Source organism: Octopus bimaculoides, chromosome 3 (genome assembly GCF_046866305.1).
Source record: "Octopus bimaculoides isolate indiv1 chromosome 3, ASM4686630v1, whole genome shotgun sequence".
Taxonomy (NCBI): domain Eukaryota; kingdom Metazoa; phylum Mollusca; class Cephalopoda; order Octopoda; family Octopodidae; genus Octopus; species Octopus bimaculoides.
The window spans coordinates 94955030-94975044 of NC_142930.1; the positions used below are offsets into that span (position 1 = coordinate 94955030).

At 35.6% G+C, this 20015-nt stretch overlaps 1 protein-coding gene across 15 annotated transcripts in view; it reads right to left on the reverse strand.

Moving 5' to 3' along the window:
* Positions 1 to 19734, reverse strand: part of LOC106879094 (transmembrane protein 116) — an 87233-nt gene extending 67499 nt beyond the window's left edge. For 2 of the 15 annotated variants that reach the window (XR_016241143.1, XM_089349379.1), the window contains exons 1-4: positions 19476 to 19526; positions 8879 to 8937; positions 6168 to 6216; positions 3886 to 4014 (exon numbers count right to left, since the gene is read on the reverse strand). Coding sequence is in view for 14 of the 15 variants with exons in the window: in XM_089349379.1 (XP_089205505.1) it covers positions 3886 to 4014; positions 6168 to 6216; positions 8879 to 8937; positions 19476 to 19511 (273 nt within the window). In the remaining variant the exon portion in view is untranslated. Of the gene's footprint in view, positions 1 to 3885; positions 4015 to 6167; positions 6217 to 8878; positions 8938 to 11786; positions 11832 to 14693; positions 14791 to 16207; positions 16230 to 16661; positions 17465 to 19475 lie in introns of those variants that run through there. The other 13 variants (XM_089349384.1, XM_089349392.1, XM_089349387.1 and 10 more) reach the window with 13 other exon arrangements.
* Between the last annotated feature and the right edge of the window lie 281 nt (positions 19735 to 20015).

Sequence of the window (20015 nt, forward strand, 5' to 3'; positions counted from 1 at the left end):
GTAGAAGACATTTGCCCAAGGCTGCCATGCAGTGGGACTGAACTTGAAACCACATGGTTGCGAAGTGAGCTTCTTAACCACACAGCCATACCTGTCAGTAGACTGACAAAAAAAATGTAAATATTGAAGAAACAAAAAAAAAAGTGCTCTTTGTGTAGTGTTTGCTCTACTTAAGTCACATAGACAGTGCCTTATTTTTATTATAAGAAAAACAGTGAACTAGTGCCTGATCCATAAGAGACCTATAACTAATTGAAAATAAAATTAATGAAATCCATAACATATAGTACAGCATGCTATGTTATATTATAAATGACATGATCAAACTATGAAAATAACAACTACATCTACTGCACAAGGGAATGGTCAGCAACAATTAGTGTTTAGTACAATATCAAACCTGAATATGAAGACATTCAATGAAAAGCTTTCCAGCTGCAACTGTCTATTCTTGTCCTCATTTGTATTATACAATGCATCTTTTTTTTTTCCTCAAAATAATAGATTGTGATTTAAGGGAGATTTGATTGCTATTACTTGTAGGATGAACAACCACAGAGGCTTCCTGATTTGCTGTGGTGAGAATTTACAGATGTCAGAAAGTAATTAATCAACATCAGAAACAACATTATTTCCAACACTAACATCAACATGGCAGTTTTGTAATGAGGAAAATGCTAAGCCAATGGTGTCCTATGTTACTGTGACCTACTGACTATCTCCCTATGCCAAAGGAAAGCAACAATCTTGATTTACTTCAATAAAGAAAACAAACTCCTGAGGAAAATCTATCTTAAGTATGTTTTCTCACTCTCTACACATGCTCTGTTTTGGTAATAGATTTTGGTATGTTTATTGATTGAGATACTAGATTTATAACATTGCAACACCCTCAGTTTTTGTCAGTGACACCCTACGGTCAGAAACCAACGTCCTACAAAGTCACTCACCCTTACAATGTAGCAATGTCTCAAACTACATACAAGTCTAATAAAAACTGTGGGGAGGACAAAAGGAAAATTTCTTGTAGGTCCTAAATATTAGGATAACATGCCTCATAATAAAGATAGGATGGGCACAGCAAGAAACTACTTGCTCAAACTACTTTCTGTATTTTCTTATATCTATGGTGAAGTCTTTTGAGGTACTTGCACTGAGTTACAGACACTCCCTTGTCACTCTTGCTCACCAGTTGCAATACAAAATAAAAACGCACATCAAATGTATCTTACCAATTTGAGATGATGTGTGATTAGAGAAAAATTAAATCACCACATAAGAAGGTTATCATGAGGAGCTCACAATGAAATTTAGATTTCAATTCAATACAAAGTGTTGCTAATGTTATGAGTTATGACAGCTATAAACAAACAAACTTTGTGATAAGCTGAAATACATTTTATTAGCCGTAAGTATTATATAGACTGACATAACAATCGTGATCTTTCCTCTATTTTCTGCTAACAGAATATTCAGCTATTATTAAGATGGTATGGTGAAATGGAAATAAGCTGTTATTTCTATAATTTTGAGTTGCCATATAGAGGTATATTTGGTGATTTATAGTATATCATTCATCTGCAACTTATAATATTTGTCCTATCACTAATAATGCAATAAGAAGAATGTTATCTTTGGTGTACTACTACTACTACAGTGTGACTAGTTCTGTCATTTAGTATATCACTGGAATTATAGGACTCCATTTAGCTGTGTTTCAGTGTATGATAAAACAAGAAGCAATATGGTGATGCATTAAGGTGGTGAGCTGGCAGAATTGTTACCACACCAGAAAAATGATTTGAAGCATTTCTTCCAACTTTAGATTTTGAGTTCAAATGCCACCAGGATGACTTTGCTTTCCATCCAACTGGAGTTAATAAAATAAGTACCAGTTGAACACTGGTATCAATGTAATTGACATACCTACTCCCCAGAAACTGCAGGCCTTGTGCCAAAATTTGAAACTAATATGTTAATTGATACCATACAGTATACTACAAAAATACTTTCTGATATTTAACAGCTCAAAGTGGTCAAATGATCTTAAGTCGGGGTTAGGTCAGGTTGTTGGCACTGTCGCTTACAACGTCAAGGGTTCCAGTTGATCCGATCAACAGAACAGCCTGCTCGTGAAGTTAACATGCAAGTGGCTGAGCACTCCACAGACACGTGTACCCTTAACGTAGTTCTCAGGGATATTCAGCGTGACACAGTGTGACAAGGCTGACCCTTAGAATTACAGGCACAACAGAAACAGGAAGAAAGAGTGAGAAAAGGTTGTGGTGGAAAAGTACAGCAGGGTTCGCCACCATCCCCTACCGGAGCCTCGTGGAGCTTTAGACATTTTCGCTCAATAAACACTTACAACGCCCGGTCTGGGAATCGAAACCACGATCCTATGACCACGTGTCCGCTGCCCTAACCACTGGGCCATTATGCCTCCACTATTCTTAAGTATGTACCAATGAAATCACATATATAAATTATGCAGAACTATGCAGTAGTCAGGAAGAAATGACCAGCAGCAAAAGCATACACTCTTTCATAGTGTTTGCATGCCTTTGGACATCAATCTAACCGAGACTGCCCATAGTGCAGGGATACAAACTTTCTGTCTTAAGTGATCTAAATTAAAGCCTTCCATCAAAATTTTATGCTAATTTATAATCCAAATTACAGCATAATCCTTTCTATTATAAGCACAAAGTCCAAAATTTTGTGGAGAGGGGTTTAGTAAATTATGCCAACCAAGTACTCAACTGGTACTTATTTTATCAAATTTGAAAGGGTAAAAGGCAAAGTCAACCTTGGCAGCATTTACACTCAGAATATGAAGTCAGAAGAAATTCTGAGCATTTCGTCTGGTATGCTAACGATTCTGTCTGCTCACCACCTCAAATACCAGCATAATAATCCTTTTTGTTACAAGCAGAAGGCCTGAAATTTTGGAGGAGAAAGCAAGTCAATTACATCAGCCTCATAGCTAAACTAGTACTTATTTTATCGATCCCAGTTGAGTGAAAAGCAAAGTCAACCTGGGCAGCATTTAAACTCAGAACATAAAGCATTTTCTTCTGCATGGTAACAATTCTACCAGCTCACTGTCTGATAAAATACCAGCATAAAATGACAGCTATTCTACTAAATTCTTCATTACTGTCAAAATTAGTTGAAACAAAAGTAGTGCATTTCAATGAAAAATATGGTCACAGAATAGTCTATTCAATTCACATTACTGATAATGCTGGAAAGGAAGGATTTGAGCATCATACTTACCATTTTAATGCTTAGAAATCCTAATCTTTATAACCAAGTCAACAAGGATACCATTTCAATGTACCTTCCCAAGAGTTAAAATTTTGAAGTGAATATATCATTATCACTAGTTTTATCAATATCAGAGGTATGAAAATGTATGTTGTCTTTAATAGCACTAGAAATCAAGAGTATCAAAAATCTAAAAGAAATCCTAATGCATTATCAACACTGCCACTATATGTAAAATTTTTCCTGCTTCTTAAAGTAAATAGTTTGTAGAAAGAAAACAAAAAAAATGAACCATCACTGCTAGTTTAACATGACTGTTAATCCTATATGTACTGCATTTTTACACGTTTTCTTGTACATTTTTTTAAATAGGTAAATAAAATAAGAATTTTACACCAAAGATGCATTTGAAAATATTGTCATGACATACTAAAACATCAACGAAAGTTGCTGCTCATAGAAAAAAAAAAAAAAAAAAAAAAGAGTCTACATATATATATATATATATATGAAAAAAGCAAAAAAACAAATTGAATTTATTTCTGGAAAAGTAGAAAAGCAAGTAAAATGACAAAAAAATTTTAAAGTAGTAATAGACGTCAATGAATAACTCACTGTTGCCAAGGAGGAGTTGATACAGCATGTGAAGGTACCATGCCAAAAATAGGCAATAACAGGTTGCAGAAATATTGATATCGCTGTCAAGAGATTGGCAGTTCCGATTTGACGAAAGCTTACATGGTGCTGGAATAGAAATGGGAGTTAAAAAAAAAAAAAAAAAAAAAAAGATTGCTTTGCTGTATATTTATAATGTAAAATGTATATATCTTAAGTGGTGAAGTATTTTTCCATCATTTAATAATCTATTAGTGACTGTGTGTGTGTGTGTGTGTGTGTGTGTGTGTGTGTGTGTGTGTGTGTGTGTGTGTGTGTGTATGCATGTGCACATATGTATGCATGCATGCACGCGTACACACCTAAACCCCACCACCACTATCACTCACATTCATTCATACACATATACATAAACATAGCTATGAAGTAAAGTTCTTTTTGCATTCACATGTTTCTGAGTTCAATTTCAATATGCAGCACACCAGGAAATTAATTTTTTTTTAGTGAAATTTACTAGATGAAAATTGCTACCAGAGGGTGGTAGACTTAATTCATTTGGATATTTTAGCATTGTCTTCTCTATTGCAAATATTATTGGTTACAAGTATTATATATATGTCCTACAAAATCAGCAGATGTGCTGCTCTTCTTCCACTAAAGAAACCATAGTAAAGCTTAAATAAAAAATAATGTGCTGAAATATCACACATCACAAATCTTTATAGTTGAGCATATATAATGACTATTTGGACATTAAAGATGTTAACTTTGTACATGATAACCAGTACATATGTTTTACGTAGAATAAAACTATTGCACATACCCCCCCCCCCCACACACACACACACACCTCTACTGCCTTTATAATCAGAACCAGAGTTTCTCTCAGACGGTAAGGTGGAGAGAGAAGAAAGGTGGCACCTAATCTGATGGTAAAGTCAACTGATGTAATGAAGATTGAAGTGTTGTGTATTGAAACAGAATGAAATGCCAGCAGTGAATTTAAACTAATGAGGTATGTAGAAGAAGTAGATCAACACTTAAATGTTTTCGTATTTTGGCACAGCTCTACACATTTTGATAAACTCCAGCACTTGACTGATACTTTCTTGATCACCTAGTGTAACACTACCACCTAGCCCTTTACAATTCTAAAGTGATACCTGCTCTATTGTAGGTATTCAGATAAAGTCACTAATCCGAGAATGATTTACCCCTCTTTACCATCATTCAGAGATCTGAAAAGGATCATGGGCACTGCCATCTCTCCCCAGACAAAGCATCATCTTTGTTTTAACATCCACTTTTCCATGCTTACATGAATCAGATTTTCTATAGCTGGATGCTCTTCCTGTCATCAACCTTTGTTAACAAGTAAAGGTAATATTTCCCCCATGCTCAGACATGTTTCCACAATAGTGGAAACAAAGGATACCACTTGCAATATGGTCATAACTATCGTGTAATGGCAAAGCAATGGAAACATGTGCATGCAACAGCTTCACACACCACAGGCTCGTGTGCATGCATGCACACACACACGCACACGCACACACACACACAACAGGAAGCTCAAAAACACACACACGACAGGATTCTTTCAGTCTGTCAAATCCACTCAAAGTTTTGGTTAGCCAGTACCTAAAACAAGATACTTGTTCAAGGAACCCTGCAGTGGGATTGAGCCCAGACACATGTGATTATGAAGCAGAATTCTTACCACATACCCACGCCTATGCCATAATAAATTAAACAGACATTGATGGATGAAAGGTAAAGAGGTTTTATCTGACAATATTGGTTCTGACATTAATAATGACTCCTAAACTTTGGTATAAACCCATTTAATTTTAGGAGGTAGGTAAAGACAGTTAAATGGTCCCATTATTTGACTAGTATTAGATTTTATAAACCCAGTAAAGCTGAAAACCAAACTAGACTTCAGCAAGCTTTTGAACTCTGAATGTAACTAAATACTGTAAAGTACTTAATCTGGTGCTTTTAGTGATACAATTATCTGCTCTGCCAGTAATAATCTCCATAGCTTGTATTTTTGCTCATTCTAATGAACAGTATTCATATAGGAGCTGTCAAACAACAAGAGAATGGGCAAAGGAGTGAGTGGACAGACCTTTTAATTTTCATTTCAACTTTAATAAAATAGATTTTCAAAAATGTTGTACACAAACAGTAGTGTGAACAAATTAGCATATTTTGAAGAATAAATTACCAAGACATTGATTTATTGAAATAAGAGATATTAATAAAATAATAATACACACCCGGGTATTGTTCATTGGCCATACAATCAAAATTATTGAACATAATATGCTGCCAAACATAAAAAGAAAATTCAAATATTTGTTACTATAAAATCAAATTATGTAATAGAAGCAGTCTTATAATAAAAAAAAAAAACAACTTATCAATACCACATAATGTATATTGTTTAAATACCAGAAGCTGCATATTTTTTGTGCAGAAAAATCCCTTTGAAGATGCTAAAAGCACAGCATATTTCAGAGCAAGGCAAAATGCAATCGCCCCAGTAGTGGTCATAGCAGCACCATTGCAAACAAGCAAATAGTTTACACACTTTGTGTAGACTTCACACAAGCAGATTCAGTTTTGTTTCATAAGTTACATGAGTAAGTGACATTATTATGTTGTGACTATGGTGAAAGGTCACTTGGGGCAATTTCATTTTGTCTAGCTTTGAAGTATACTGTGGTTTTTACCACTATACGTCTTTAAAGGGAGTTTTCCACAGACAAAAACTGCAATTTAGGGGTAATAAACAGCAAAATCTAAAAACCTGACCCAATAAATGAACTATTATAGTATGGTTAAATGCAAAAGAATTAAGACAAGATAAAATGGGATGACACAAAGTAACAAATTTCATGACACTAATATCAAAGACCTTTTCAGTCATGAATGACCATGGGATTGCACCTAGAAAGTTTCCCTCTGAGGCCCAAGTCCAGGTTAGGTTGTTTGTGGAAGACCAGCAGTCACCTATGCATACCACTCTCCCCTCTCCACAGCACTATTGTTGTCTAAGGGAAAGGCAAAAATTGATACAACTTGGCACCAGTAACATTACATCTCATTTCTACAGCTGAATGAACTGGAGCAACATGAAATAAAAGGTCTTGCTCAAGAATACAGCACTGTCTGGTAATTGAACTCACAACCTCACAATTGTAAGCCAAATGCTCAAATCACTTAGCCATGCATCTTCACACCAATACTAACAGTCAATTTAGAATTGTGCCAATACAGCTGAATGGTTAAGAAGTTCATGTCTTTATTTTGTTAAGAAGTTCATATCATATCTAATGTAAAATTGTGCAGTGAAATAGATTTAGTTGTATATTAGGTGACTCAATTAACCAATAATAAATACGTGTACTGATTCAATTTCACTTTATTAGTGGTCAATGGGTTAATTATTTAATAAACTGCTTGCTTTATCACTCAATGGATTCGTTGCTTATCAAAGTCCTTCCAATGCCCCTTCACAACCGTATCAATCACATGCCCTCTGTCTTCCAGGTCTACATCGAAATAATTAACAGATTTGAAACAGGCCTGAAGGAGAGAAGACTGTGAGCTTATGAAAAGCAATGAAGGGACTTCAACAAACAACTGACTAATTGATTAACCAACAGATTAAGCAAGCTGTTTATTAGTTTAACTAACCAATTCATCATTATCATCAATATTTAATGTCTGTTTTCCATGCTGGCATGGGTTAGACAGCTTGACCAGAACTAGCAAGGCCAGGGGCTGCACCAGGTCCCATAATCTGCTTTGGCTTGGTTCCTTGGATTGGATGCCCTTCCTAATGCCAACCTCCCTACAGGGTGTACTGGGTGCTTTCTACATGGCACCAGCACCCACTGATGATAATTCTAATTTAACTGGTGCATGTGTTTTATTATTCGTGAAATTTGCAATCATGAGGATTGTAGTTCAATCCTTATGATTGTGAAGTGCAATCCCACAACATGACATCTTCAGTGTCTTTTATCATAGCTTTGTGTTGATCCAAGCCTTGTGAGTGAAACTGCATAAACAAAAATATGCAGAACCCTTTAGATGAATTGTACTCACAATTTAAAAAGTGCATTATGCCACACTGATTCTACCTGAGTATACTCAGCCATTTACATGCTAACTTATGAGTGGGCAGTTTAGTTGATTAAGCAACTACAAATCATTGCTAGAACCAATGAATGATCCATTATCAGTGATCACAACTTTATGAATGCTATATATTATTCTTACTCAAACCCACTACATGGATTTGAAGATAGGATACTTGATGTCCGGCTTACAAGTTCATATGTTACTGCTGTCATGCCATTATGTTCCGGTGCAGAATTCGCTACAGCTTGCCAAACAAAACCCATTTCCATAGCTGAATAGATTGTAGTAGAAAGAGCAGAAGAGTAGCCAGCTTCTAAAACTGCTTCGACAAATAAACCATGTACCATGGGGAAAATGGAAAACAGTAATTACAAACATACTTAAGTAAACAACTTGATCAAATAACTATTCAATATCACTTTTGGGGGAGAGTTGGCTGCTAATTCTAGCAGGTCAAACAGTAGCTATACAGAGATTCTTTGGATATAGAAATGAGCTGAAAAGGTAAAAGGATGCCACATGTCCAGACTATCTTACTGCACCTCATGCAATCCACTACTGCATGTTCATGTATATAGTATAGTTAGACAGAGGTACGGTATACCTGGAACAACAGATCTAAGGGTCAGTTTAATTGCTTGGCTGACATAGGTCTGGTCAGTCAGAACTGACCTGGAGCTAAACAAAATCAATCTGTTCATCATAGATAAATCTTCTTCAATAAAATTCCTGTTCTCTTCAAATGTGGCTGTAAGCCCGACAACTCAACTTGTTAATTAGATAAGTTAAATATTAATGACAACAACGTTTCAAAAACAAGAGCTTGGGTGTCACTTACCTGATGCAAGTGAAAGTATACAGTAAGAAGTGGACAGTTACACACTGAAGATATTTGCACTGAAAACAAAAAAATCATTCAGACTGATAATGGCGAGTGAAGTTATATAAAAAGAATAATGACTAAAGATTAATAATGTGTAGTAATATGAAAATTAAGGATTATTCATCTATCTATCTAACCAGCCTTTAATCTGTTATTAGTTTTGGATTAGAATATATTATCTTTTATACTGACAGAATTGAAATATGCCTTAGGATTTGTCAAAACCTTACTGAAGGCCCCTGTAATCTCTATCAGTTTAGGGAAAGGAATACTATAACGATGATTACTCATCATTCACATGCATGACTATATGGAAAAGAAGTTCACATTGAAACGTTTTAGTTCTGGGTTCAATCACATTACACAGCACCTTGAGCAAGCTGAGCAATACCTCATCTGTTGGATTTAGTGAATGGAAAATGTACAGAAACCCATACACATATACACACAATTCATCAGTGACCAATTAAAAAAAGTACCAGACAAGTAATGAAATTGATTTACATTTCTACTCCACAGCAGAAGTGTTAATGCCACTCCCACTGATAAAGAGGATTGGCCTGCAAGAGCTTTGTGCCAGTGCCTTGTAAAAAAAGATACTCATGATGGTGCCACATTAAAAGCACCCGGCACACACTGTAAGGTGGTTGGCATTAGGAAGATCATTCAACTATAGAAACCAAACCAGATTAGACTGAAACCTAATGCAGCTTTTTGGCTTACCAGCTCTGATCAAACTGTCCAACCCATATCAGCATGGAAAACGAACATTAAAGGATGATGATTATCTTAAATGTGTGTGGAATAAAAGAAGAAACAGTTGAGTACTGAACAAAATGCTTATTTGATTTCGTCTCAATACTCCACCTTAAAACATCAGAGTTGGGGGAGTTAAAGTACCAGTAATATACTAGTATAGATTTAATTAACTATACTCACCCAGCCTCAATACCTATAAATCTATAAATAAAACTTAAAGCAGAATGTAAATGCTTTCTTAAACTTTATTGGGCTTATCTTTGGCTACATGGCATTAAACAGAAGAAATCATGTCCTGAACAGGTAACACTATTGCAGGTAAGACTCAAATATGACCCAATAACTCTTCCAAAGAGCAAAGTGAACTAAGATGATGCAGTATAAAATAAAACTGTCTCAAAAAACTCTGGGCCTTTGGGCAGGTAGTACAGTATTTTATTCCCTCAGACTAAAAAGAGCCTCTATGTAATTCCTTAACCTGCTAGAATTTCACCTTAATCTTTCTCAGATTATACAGTGCTGTCTAAAAGTACAATATATTAATGTATATTCCTGACATACAAAAAGGAGGTTGATCATGGGACATTCTTTGATCATAAGCCTGCTAAATCAAGATTGACTTGAGGCTAAATGATAATGACCTACAAATCTATAACCTTGAACCAATAAAAGCAATCAATTTAAATTAGTTTGGTAAAATGAATTACTTCTTATAGTGGAAGAATTGTTTATTCATTCTCACGCTTTGGATACAGCTGTCCACATTCAGACAATCCCTCTTCAAACATTATGTCCATCGCCATTCTGGTTCTAATCAGCATACTTGTATCACCCATTATTGCCTTTATGTATTCTACAATATCATCCCAGCATCTCCTTGTGTTGGACCCACCTCAATTGCTCCCATGGAATCCATTTCATGGTTCTGTTCATCCATCTCATGTCTTGTTCTTAAGTGACCTGCTCACTTTTTCTTTTATATTACCGGTACTTTAATAGAACCTGGACCAATAGAGGTGAAGTCAACTCTAAAAACTTAAACTGAAAGGGCAAGTATCAAACACCAAAAACACACTAGAAGTCATTCATCATTCACTTAGTCTCAATCTTGTATGGAAGCATATAGAATTGAATTCAATGCATACAGCCTTATTCCATTGCACAATCAAGAAATACTTGCAATTATATCGTTCGCAAATTTTGGCACAAGGCCAGCAATTTCAAAGGAGAGGGTAAATCAATTACATTGACCCCAGTGCTGTACTGGTACTTATTTTATCTACCCCCAAAGGATAAAAGACTAAGCTGACCTCAGTGAAATTTGAACTCAGAATACAAAGACAGATCTAATGCTACTACACATTTTTCCCAGTATTACTTGAACCCATATTAAATGCAAATTTATTTTTTATATGTAGGTCAGTATTCGAATGTATTTTCTATGACTTGAAGTCACCCAATATAAAGTCATTGTTATATACCAATTTCTTACAATATATATCTATTGCATATTTCACAGGCCACTGATTTTACTTTTTGCATAAACCTTTAGCATTTGCTTAGTATGTGGGATAAACGTAACTGAGATGAAACAATATATAGAAATGACCAAGAAAAAAAAGCCAAATTGCAGGTGGAAAAAAAAATATGAAAATTAGCTTAATAGCTGCCGATTACTAAAAAAAAAAAATCTAACTTCAGTAGCTTCTAAAGTAGAACAGTGAACATCCTAGAACCCAGTCAAACATGATAAACAGTGACCTTTAAGTATTTTGGAGCTGTGTATGCATGCATGTTCTGCTTTAAAAGGGCATTGACCTCAGAGCTTTAGTATTAAGGCTTCTGAGATGATGGGGAAGAAATTTTCCTCAAAGCAAGTGTTTTGCCTCAATGATAGCAAGAGAGAGAGCCTCACTAAACACATCAAAGGACCTGATAGTGGCATAAAACTAGACAATGGTTTAAGTCTACCATTCAAAAAAAATCAAAATGCAAAGATCTATGATAAACTCTGCAAGGCATTTCATTCAATGTTGTAACAATCTAGTACCAAGGATTGGTACTTTGTTTTATTAAGCCTGAAAGAATGAAAAGCAAAACTGACCTTGGCAGGATTTTGAACTCAGAACATCTTATTTCTTTTGGTTTTCTAAAGAAATAAGAAACTTTATTCAATACTGCTCCTTAATTATGCTAATTAGACAACTGGTGTGCAACAACATTTTAGCATCCATTTGTCTATGCTTGCATGGTTCAAAGTATATTAAGGCAGATTTTCTATAGCTAGATGCTCTTCTTGTCACCAACCATCACCTGTTTTCAAACAAGATATTTCCCCATAGTTTGATATGTTTTTGCAGAATATTGGAAATGAATAGCATTCATTTACATGACACAATGTCCAGATAATGAGACACAAACATACTTGTACATACACAGAAAATACACCACACACACAATTAAGCTTCTTTCAGTTTTCAACAACCAAATCCATTCACAAGGCTTTGGTCAGCCCAGCACTATAGCAGATGACATGTACCCAAGGTTCCACACAGTGGGACTAAATCTGAAACCATGTGGTTTGGAAACAAAGATCTCAACCACACAGTGGTGGGTATTGATTACAGTGGCACACATTTATGTTTATAGGGTCAAGACAAGAGCTACAGTAAACTCACAGTAATTACATTTGTGATTTAGTTTCAATTACCAATTTTAGCAATTTCACTTCACTATTTTCTAATAAATAGACTTGAGAGAAACATGCATGCTATAATTGTCATTTCCCCCTCCAACATAGCTAAAAAATGATAGATTCATCAATGAAAAATGTCTTGTTCTACAACGGTTGATATATCTATTATGATAGGGTGGTGAGCTGGCAGAATCATTAGCATGCTGGGCAAAATGCTTAGTATTTCGTCTGCCTTTACGCTCTGAGTTCAAATTCCACCGATGTCAACTTTGCCTTTCATCCTTTCAGGGTCGATTAAATCAATTTAATCCCTTTGTCTGTCTTTATTTGTCCCCTATGTTTAGCTTCTTGTGGGCAATGAAGAAATAAATATATCTATTATGGTGTTTATAAATACAAGTATACAAACTATTTTGTTACATGTTCTAAGTGGACTAATTCATTCAAAAATGCATGTATTCCAGCCTTAATTCGACCCTCTAAGGTATTCAGTCACTAGAAATATTAGGGGCTACTGTTTTTCATCTCAATGATTGTTGGCTTGATTGACACTTTAGCAGCAGTTTATACACCAACACAGGCAAAATGCCAGAAAGAATAGAATGTTGGAAATAATTAAGAGTCAATAAAATTTAGTTTCATAAGAAATTACTAAGGTGCCAAGCTGGCAGAATCATTAGCACTACTTAGCAGTATTTTGTCTGTCTGTTTTCTAAGTTCAAATTCCACTGAAGTCAACTTTGCTTTTCACCATTTTGGAATCAATAAAGTTGGTCCCACTTGAGCCTCCTCCCACAAAATTTCTGGCCTTGTGCCTATAGTAGAAAGAATTATTACTAAGACTGATGTGGCAGAAACCTTAGAATGCCAGACAAAATGCTTAGCAATATTTCTTCTGGTTTTATGTACCGAGTTCAAATTCTGCTAGAAACCAACTTTGCTTTATATCCTTTCAGGGTGAATAAAATAAGGACCAGTTGAGCATTGGGGTTAATAAGAACGAGTCTCTCCCCTCAAGATTTCAGGTATTGTGCCTGCAGTAGAAATAATTATTAAGGCTGTGGATAAGCAGAAACTGTAGTGTATAAAATGTTCTGCAATATTTACTTATGTCCAGAGTTCAAATTGCACTAAAACTCAGTTTTCCTTTCATCTACAGATCGTGTATTTATTAAAATGTCAGCTGTTGATTAGTCCAAACCAAGCAAATAGCAGAAAAGCTATGAACATCCCATTTGTTTTTGGTCTTTTTAGACAGTTTATGTAAAATTAGAAAACTAAAATACAGGATTATTAAAATTGCAATCCATTGTTATCACCAATATAAACTAGCAATTAATAATACATTAACTTGATTAAACCCTTCCCGACCCAAAATTAGAGGCATGAAAGCATGACTATAAGAGCAGGGAAACAACCAGAATAAACAACTCAACTGATTAAATATCTTGTATTTAGCAACAGCCTTTTATATTGAAAAGGCTGAAATTTCAATGTTGACAGTAGTTTCCTCCATCTGGAGTCAATGAAATAAAATAACAGTCAAATTCCAGACTGGATTTGGTTGGCTGCATCCTTCCACAAAAATATGGCCTGTGTACCCTTGTCAAACGAGGTTTACTGTCGTCTGAACTCGATGAACAGGACAGCCCAGACTTTGCTAGAGGAAATTTATGCATAATTTTGTAATTAAAATGATTTAAATATTTGGTTGAATTTAAATTATGAGGAGAGAATGTTTTTGATTATAGGGATGTTTATTCAACTCTAATTAGGCACCCATACTGGTAAAAAGGCACCTGTGCCAGTGACACATAAAAAACACTATGGAGGGGTTGGTTTTAAAAGGGCAACATCCCTCTGGATAGTTGTGCTCACCATCATTTCACACTGGAACCACACCACAATGAGGGATGATGATTCCCCCCTGCAGTGACTTCTTTTACCAGGACGTCACACTGACAGTGCAGAATATAAAGTAAAGGAAGATTATCAGCTGGCAGAATCGTTAACACACCGGATAAAATGCTTTGCAATATTTCTTCCAGATTTATATTCCGAGCTCAGCTTACACTAAGGTCGACTTAGCCTTTCATACTTTTGAGGTAAAAAAAAAAAACGGGTACCAGTTGAGCACTGGGATCGATGTAGTAGACAAGCTCCCTCATGTAAAATTTCAGGTTGTGTGTCTATATTAGATAGGATATTGTAAAGTAGATGAGTAAGCATAAAATAAAGTTTAACTAAAAACTCAGAAGTACTAATAGCCAAGCATTCATTTATGGTTTGATGCCCAAGAAAACATTTTGTACATACTTGCCAAATCTCACAACATCGTGGGCCTCACTATTTAACTCAATCTCATGCTTTCATATTTGCACAAGCAATTTCTCACACTTTCTCCAAAGACAAACTAAAAAAAAAAAAAAGCAATTTGAAAAGTTTAAAGATTTATCACAGTCCTGGGGCACATTTTTAGCCAAATCGTAGACCGTGACAGTGGAATCTATGGTTCACATGATCATACAGTTGAGAATATTTTATTACCTACGTGACTGGCGATTGCAGCCGACGGCAATTATGCACAGGCTAGGAATCTTAATCAACTCTGCGGTACAGAGGCTAAATACGACAATGCTAACAACTGAGTAAAGAAACAATCTCATTTCAATATGGTGACCAAGAGGCACACGTATCAGTAGCGATGAAGAGAATGGTTGCAGTAAAAAAGGAATACATTTTGTTTACTGTTGATATCATGTGATAATGCGCTCACACTAAAACCAGCTCTACTGAAATAAATTGAGAGTATCCCACTTCCTTTTATCATTTCTCACTACCTTTTCTAGCTCTTGGTTTGAATTCTCACGCCTTTGACCGTAGACAAGTCTGTCTAAACTAGATAGATTTACGTCAACATATATTTCATTTAGAAAAAGACTTTCAATTTAATATACAAATATTAATAGCACAAGATCTAGAATGATAGACAGGTTAGTTTAATAGAATAACGTATTGACTACTGGCCTACTAAAAAAAAAATATTAACATTATTAACGCAAGATATCAAGTACATAAGCCATGTGGATAAGAAGACTGCTTTCCAGCCAAGTGGTCTCGAGTTCAGTCCGAGCGTGCGGCACCTCGAGCAAGTGTATGCTTTGATAGCACCAGACTTCGTGTGTGGAATTGGTAAACAGAAACTGAAAGAAACTCGTCGTGTGTGTGTTCCCTTGAAAGCCGTTTTGTTTATGCCCCAGTAAGTTTATGCCCCAGCAAAAAAGACCAATAGCATAAATGTCAAGCTCAAAAAATGCGTAAAACTCATTTTGTACCACTAAATCTTTTAAGACGATGTCCCAGTATGGCCGCAGTCCAACGGCAAGCGATAAATGATGTAGACGTGTGAGGGAGGGAGAGATAGCTATTAGATTGGCGTTACTTTGAGATATTTAAGACGAATTCCTTGAATATTCCTCTCAAGTACTTTAAATGCGTCAATGACATCACCATTCATTTGTTATTTGGAACCTATTCCATCTCAATCACACATTTAATTAATTTTTCAACAGGTTGAAACTTCGAATACTGGTAGAATTTCTCACGTTTACTCTGAACGTTTTTGACAAAATTTGGTATTTCAGAAGTTATTTCGTGTTAAAGTTGTAGATCTATTCTATCTCATGGAATAGATCCGTTATTTATATAGATGGAAAAAGGGCTTCATTTTGTAAGAGTGTCTAAAACAAACAGTATAGGCTCGGGAACAGGGTGTGCAAGCGCTCTGCCTAAAATTTGGTGGAGGAGCAATGAAAATGTTTCGAACATACCGAGTTGAAACTAGGTTTGCATTCCCTAAGCAAATTTTGTTCCTGAATTTACAATGAATAGTTCCACACTCCTTTGTAGTTACTCCTGGAGACGTTAAATGAGGGTCACAACTTCTTTCAACCCAATACACAACATGAACATAAGTAGTTCTACGTTAAAAAATTTTTTTATATAGTTACTTGAAAAACAAATTCGTCCTTATACAACTGAAAAAAAAAAAACTAAATACTCCATTTTAAATTTTTTCTGTCAAATATATTAAACATACAAAATAAAACGCTTTGCGTTAATTCTCTTTTAATGACAATTCTTTTCTGACATGTTCATACTTTTTTCTTCTATTTTATGGTTGCAAGATGCTATAAGAAAAACCAGCAGCATTATATTTTTAAGGATATTGTCAGTACACCGATATGTGGAAAACAGATCTTCAAATAAATTTACAATACTTACTGTTGTCATCTTGTGTGCTTTGTAGCGGCGGAAATCAAAGCCAAAATGGCAAACCTCTGGCTTATTATGCTTATAGAATATAATAAATGGTGCGCAAACTATTATTTATTAACTGCAGGGTGGTAATTACCTCTCACCAGCTGGTTATGGTCGAATCCAATATCTGAACGTAAATCTTTGAATATCTTTGAGCTCGTCTGGAACATACTTCAAAGTAATGAGTTCCTGATAAATAAATCAATTGAACATTAAAACTAAATCCGTCGACACATACTTTGATACGCATATGTGATGACTGATATGCAAAGTACGCAATGAGGTTTCGTTTCTTGGTTGTAACCATTCCATTCAATTTGTGCAATAAATATTGATTTTAAATTTTGGTACAAGGCCAACAATTTCGGGGAGATGGGTAAGTGGATTATATCGAACCCAATGCTCAACTGATACTTATTTTATCGACCTCGAAAGGATGAAAGGCAAAGACAACCTCGGGGAATTCGAACTCAGAACGTAAAGACGGACGCAATACCGCTAAGCGTCATACCCGGCGTACGAGCGATTCCGCCAGCTTGCCAGGGAAAAAAAGTATGTACACCACACCATTTCGTTTTCATTTCTATTCCTGCTATATAATTAGAGTTAATTAGCTGCTGCTGTCGTTCATTTTTAACATCGCCACGTCAACCATGATCTAGTACATCTACGTATCAATGAGGTTTTAACAGTAATCACCAAATCGTTTATTTTTTCTTCAAACTTATTGCTTATAAGATTATAATATTCAATATATCCCCCCCCCCCCTAACACACTCACATATTCTTTTTTGAGGATTGTAATTTGATGTAGATTTGACTCTCTTTTAGTAGGTCAGACGCCTATGTAGCGGCTACGAGGCTAACTCATTAGAGTATTTAGTTCTTTTGGGTAACACAGATTATGGATTTCCTTTCTTTATCATTAAGTTACAAGGAGTGATTTCCTTAACAAGTGCTATGCTTCGTCATAGAATTTTCGTGGAAAGACATAAAGGTGTTTCCCGCTGCTTGTCTCAGATAATTTTTACATAACATCTTGTTTTAGATAGCCATTAGTTTTAGATAGACAAATAAATTACCCCTGCCTGGACTCTCAAAGCGTAGAGTGTTTGACTAAGTAACTACAAAGTATTCTGTTGAACACTAACAATTCCACTAATCTACCATCATGAGTTATTATTTTATCGATCCCAAAGAATGAAAATGAAAAGTTGACATTGGTGGAATTTGAACTCAAAACGTAGTAATTTGACACACCTATTGCTTAAGCAGATAGTTAAGCAGGGAATTAGGTTATTCCCTAATTAAGTTCAAATGCATATTAAATTAACAGCTTTTTTTCGTTTGTAACTTTGGCATTTTTAATAAATTTGTATTAAAAATTTGACTAAGTTGCCGGCATAATTTGTTTGGATAAATTCATTAAATTAATTTATTTTGCTACTTTTGAGACTAAATATAAAATAGAGAAGAAAAACAAAATAAAGTGTTTTTATACATATTTTTAGAAAGTACTTTCGATGACAAATTTAATTTATTTCTCGTGATTCAATTAACATTTTTGTTTATTTTGTCTGTGGAACCATAGTTTTTTATAACTTTTCCTGTTTTTTTTTATGACTTTCCCTAACTTATGAGTACGCTGCCATTAATTATGAACTCCTGAAGATTGGTTCATATAGGGAGATAATACGAGAGAGGTGCAATCCATTTAAGGAAAAGTGTTTTGTAAGGTAGTGTTTATCGCCACTTTAACGTAATACTGCTATTGGAATTATTTTACGTACATACTACAGAGCCAAGTCATCACTGGAACTGTAAAAATCTGTAAAACTTTCCACAAGTTTATCATTTACGTATATATGAGCACGTCTAGATATGCAAGTATATGCATGAGAAAATTTCTTGTCGGCACTCCGTCGCTTACGACGTCGAAGGTTCCAGTTGATCCGATCAACGGATCAGCTTGCTCGTGAAATTAACGTGCAAGTGGCTGAGCACTCCACAGACACGTGTACCCTTAACGTAGTTCTCCGGGATATTCAGTGTGACACAGTGTGACAAGGCTGGCCCTTTGAAATACAGGTACAACAGAAACAGGAAGTAAGAGTGGGAGAAAGTTGTGGTGAAAGAGTACAGCAGGGTTCACCACCATCCCCTGCCAGAGCCTCGTAGAGCTTTAAGTGTTTTCGCTCAATAAACACTCACAACGCCCAGTCTGGGAATCGAAACCGCGATCCTATGACTGCGAGTCCGCTGCTCTAACTACTGGGCCATCGCGCCTCCATAAGAAAATATACGTAAGACAAAACATACAAATCTGCACGTATACATACATACATACATACATACCCTGTTGATGTTGAAATTTCAATGAAGGAGACTCCGATCTAGGTTAAAAACCGGCTCTTTCACTATTAGTAAGGAATCTTGAAATAAAACCGAATAATGACATACATACATGCGTGCATATATAATCTATTATCTGGTCTTGCACAGAAAGCAGACGTTTCGATTAATGTACAGTTTATCAACCGCAATAGAGACGGGGCTCTTCTGCCTGAAAATTAGATACCCTCAAAGTTTGATTCTGAGATTTTACTGGTCGACATTGCGAAACTTATCCCCGTGGGAATTTGTAGTCTTTTGAATTGATATGACTTCTTAAATAGGACGGCAATGCAGTGTTGGGAAACCTTTACATAATGGAACGTTTACTTAGCAAAGACCAATACGAGAATTTTAAGAAAACTGGTCAGTTGGAAGAGATATTACCAAGATGTTGAAGTGAGAAATTCTTGAAAAGATCATTCTCTGTAAAAAGGGCAGCGCAATGGGAAATAAGAAAAAGCATCTATATAATATGGGGTGATATTTCTACAAGCTGATTGGATAGTATTAAGAGCACGTCGCTTGATCTAAGTGTGATCTGATCCTACTTACTAAACCTGTAGGGTTTCGATTCTAGGCTTCGCTACAATTGTAATGATATATTATTTTAGAACCACTTAACTGCAGTGTAAAAGGAATAGCGCATTATTATTATTATTATTATTAGTAGTAGTAGTAGTAAGGCGACGAGCTGGCAGAATCGTTAGCACGCCGGTCGAACTGCTTCGCTGTATAACGGCTCTGTGAATTATTGTGAATACGGTTGTTACTTTGAGAAAACTGTTTCGGTAAATAATTGTGATTTTTGTGGAATTATTACGGTTACGTAATAATTGAGCTGCTGCATTTTTTCCCAGCTATGGCAAATAGTAGTGTCTCCAGTATGGAGAGCTATGCCAAGGCCACTGCGGTGAGGAAGCCAGT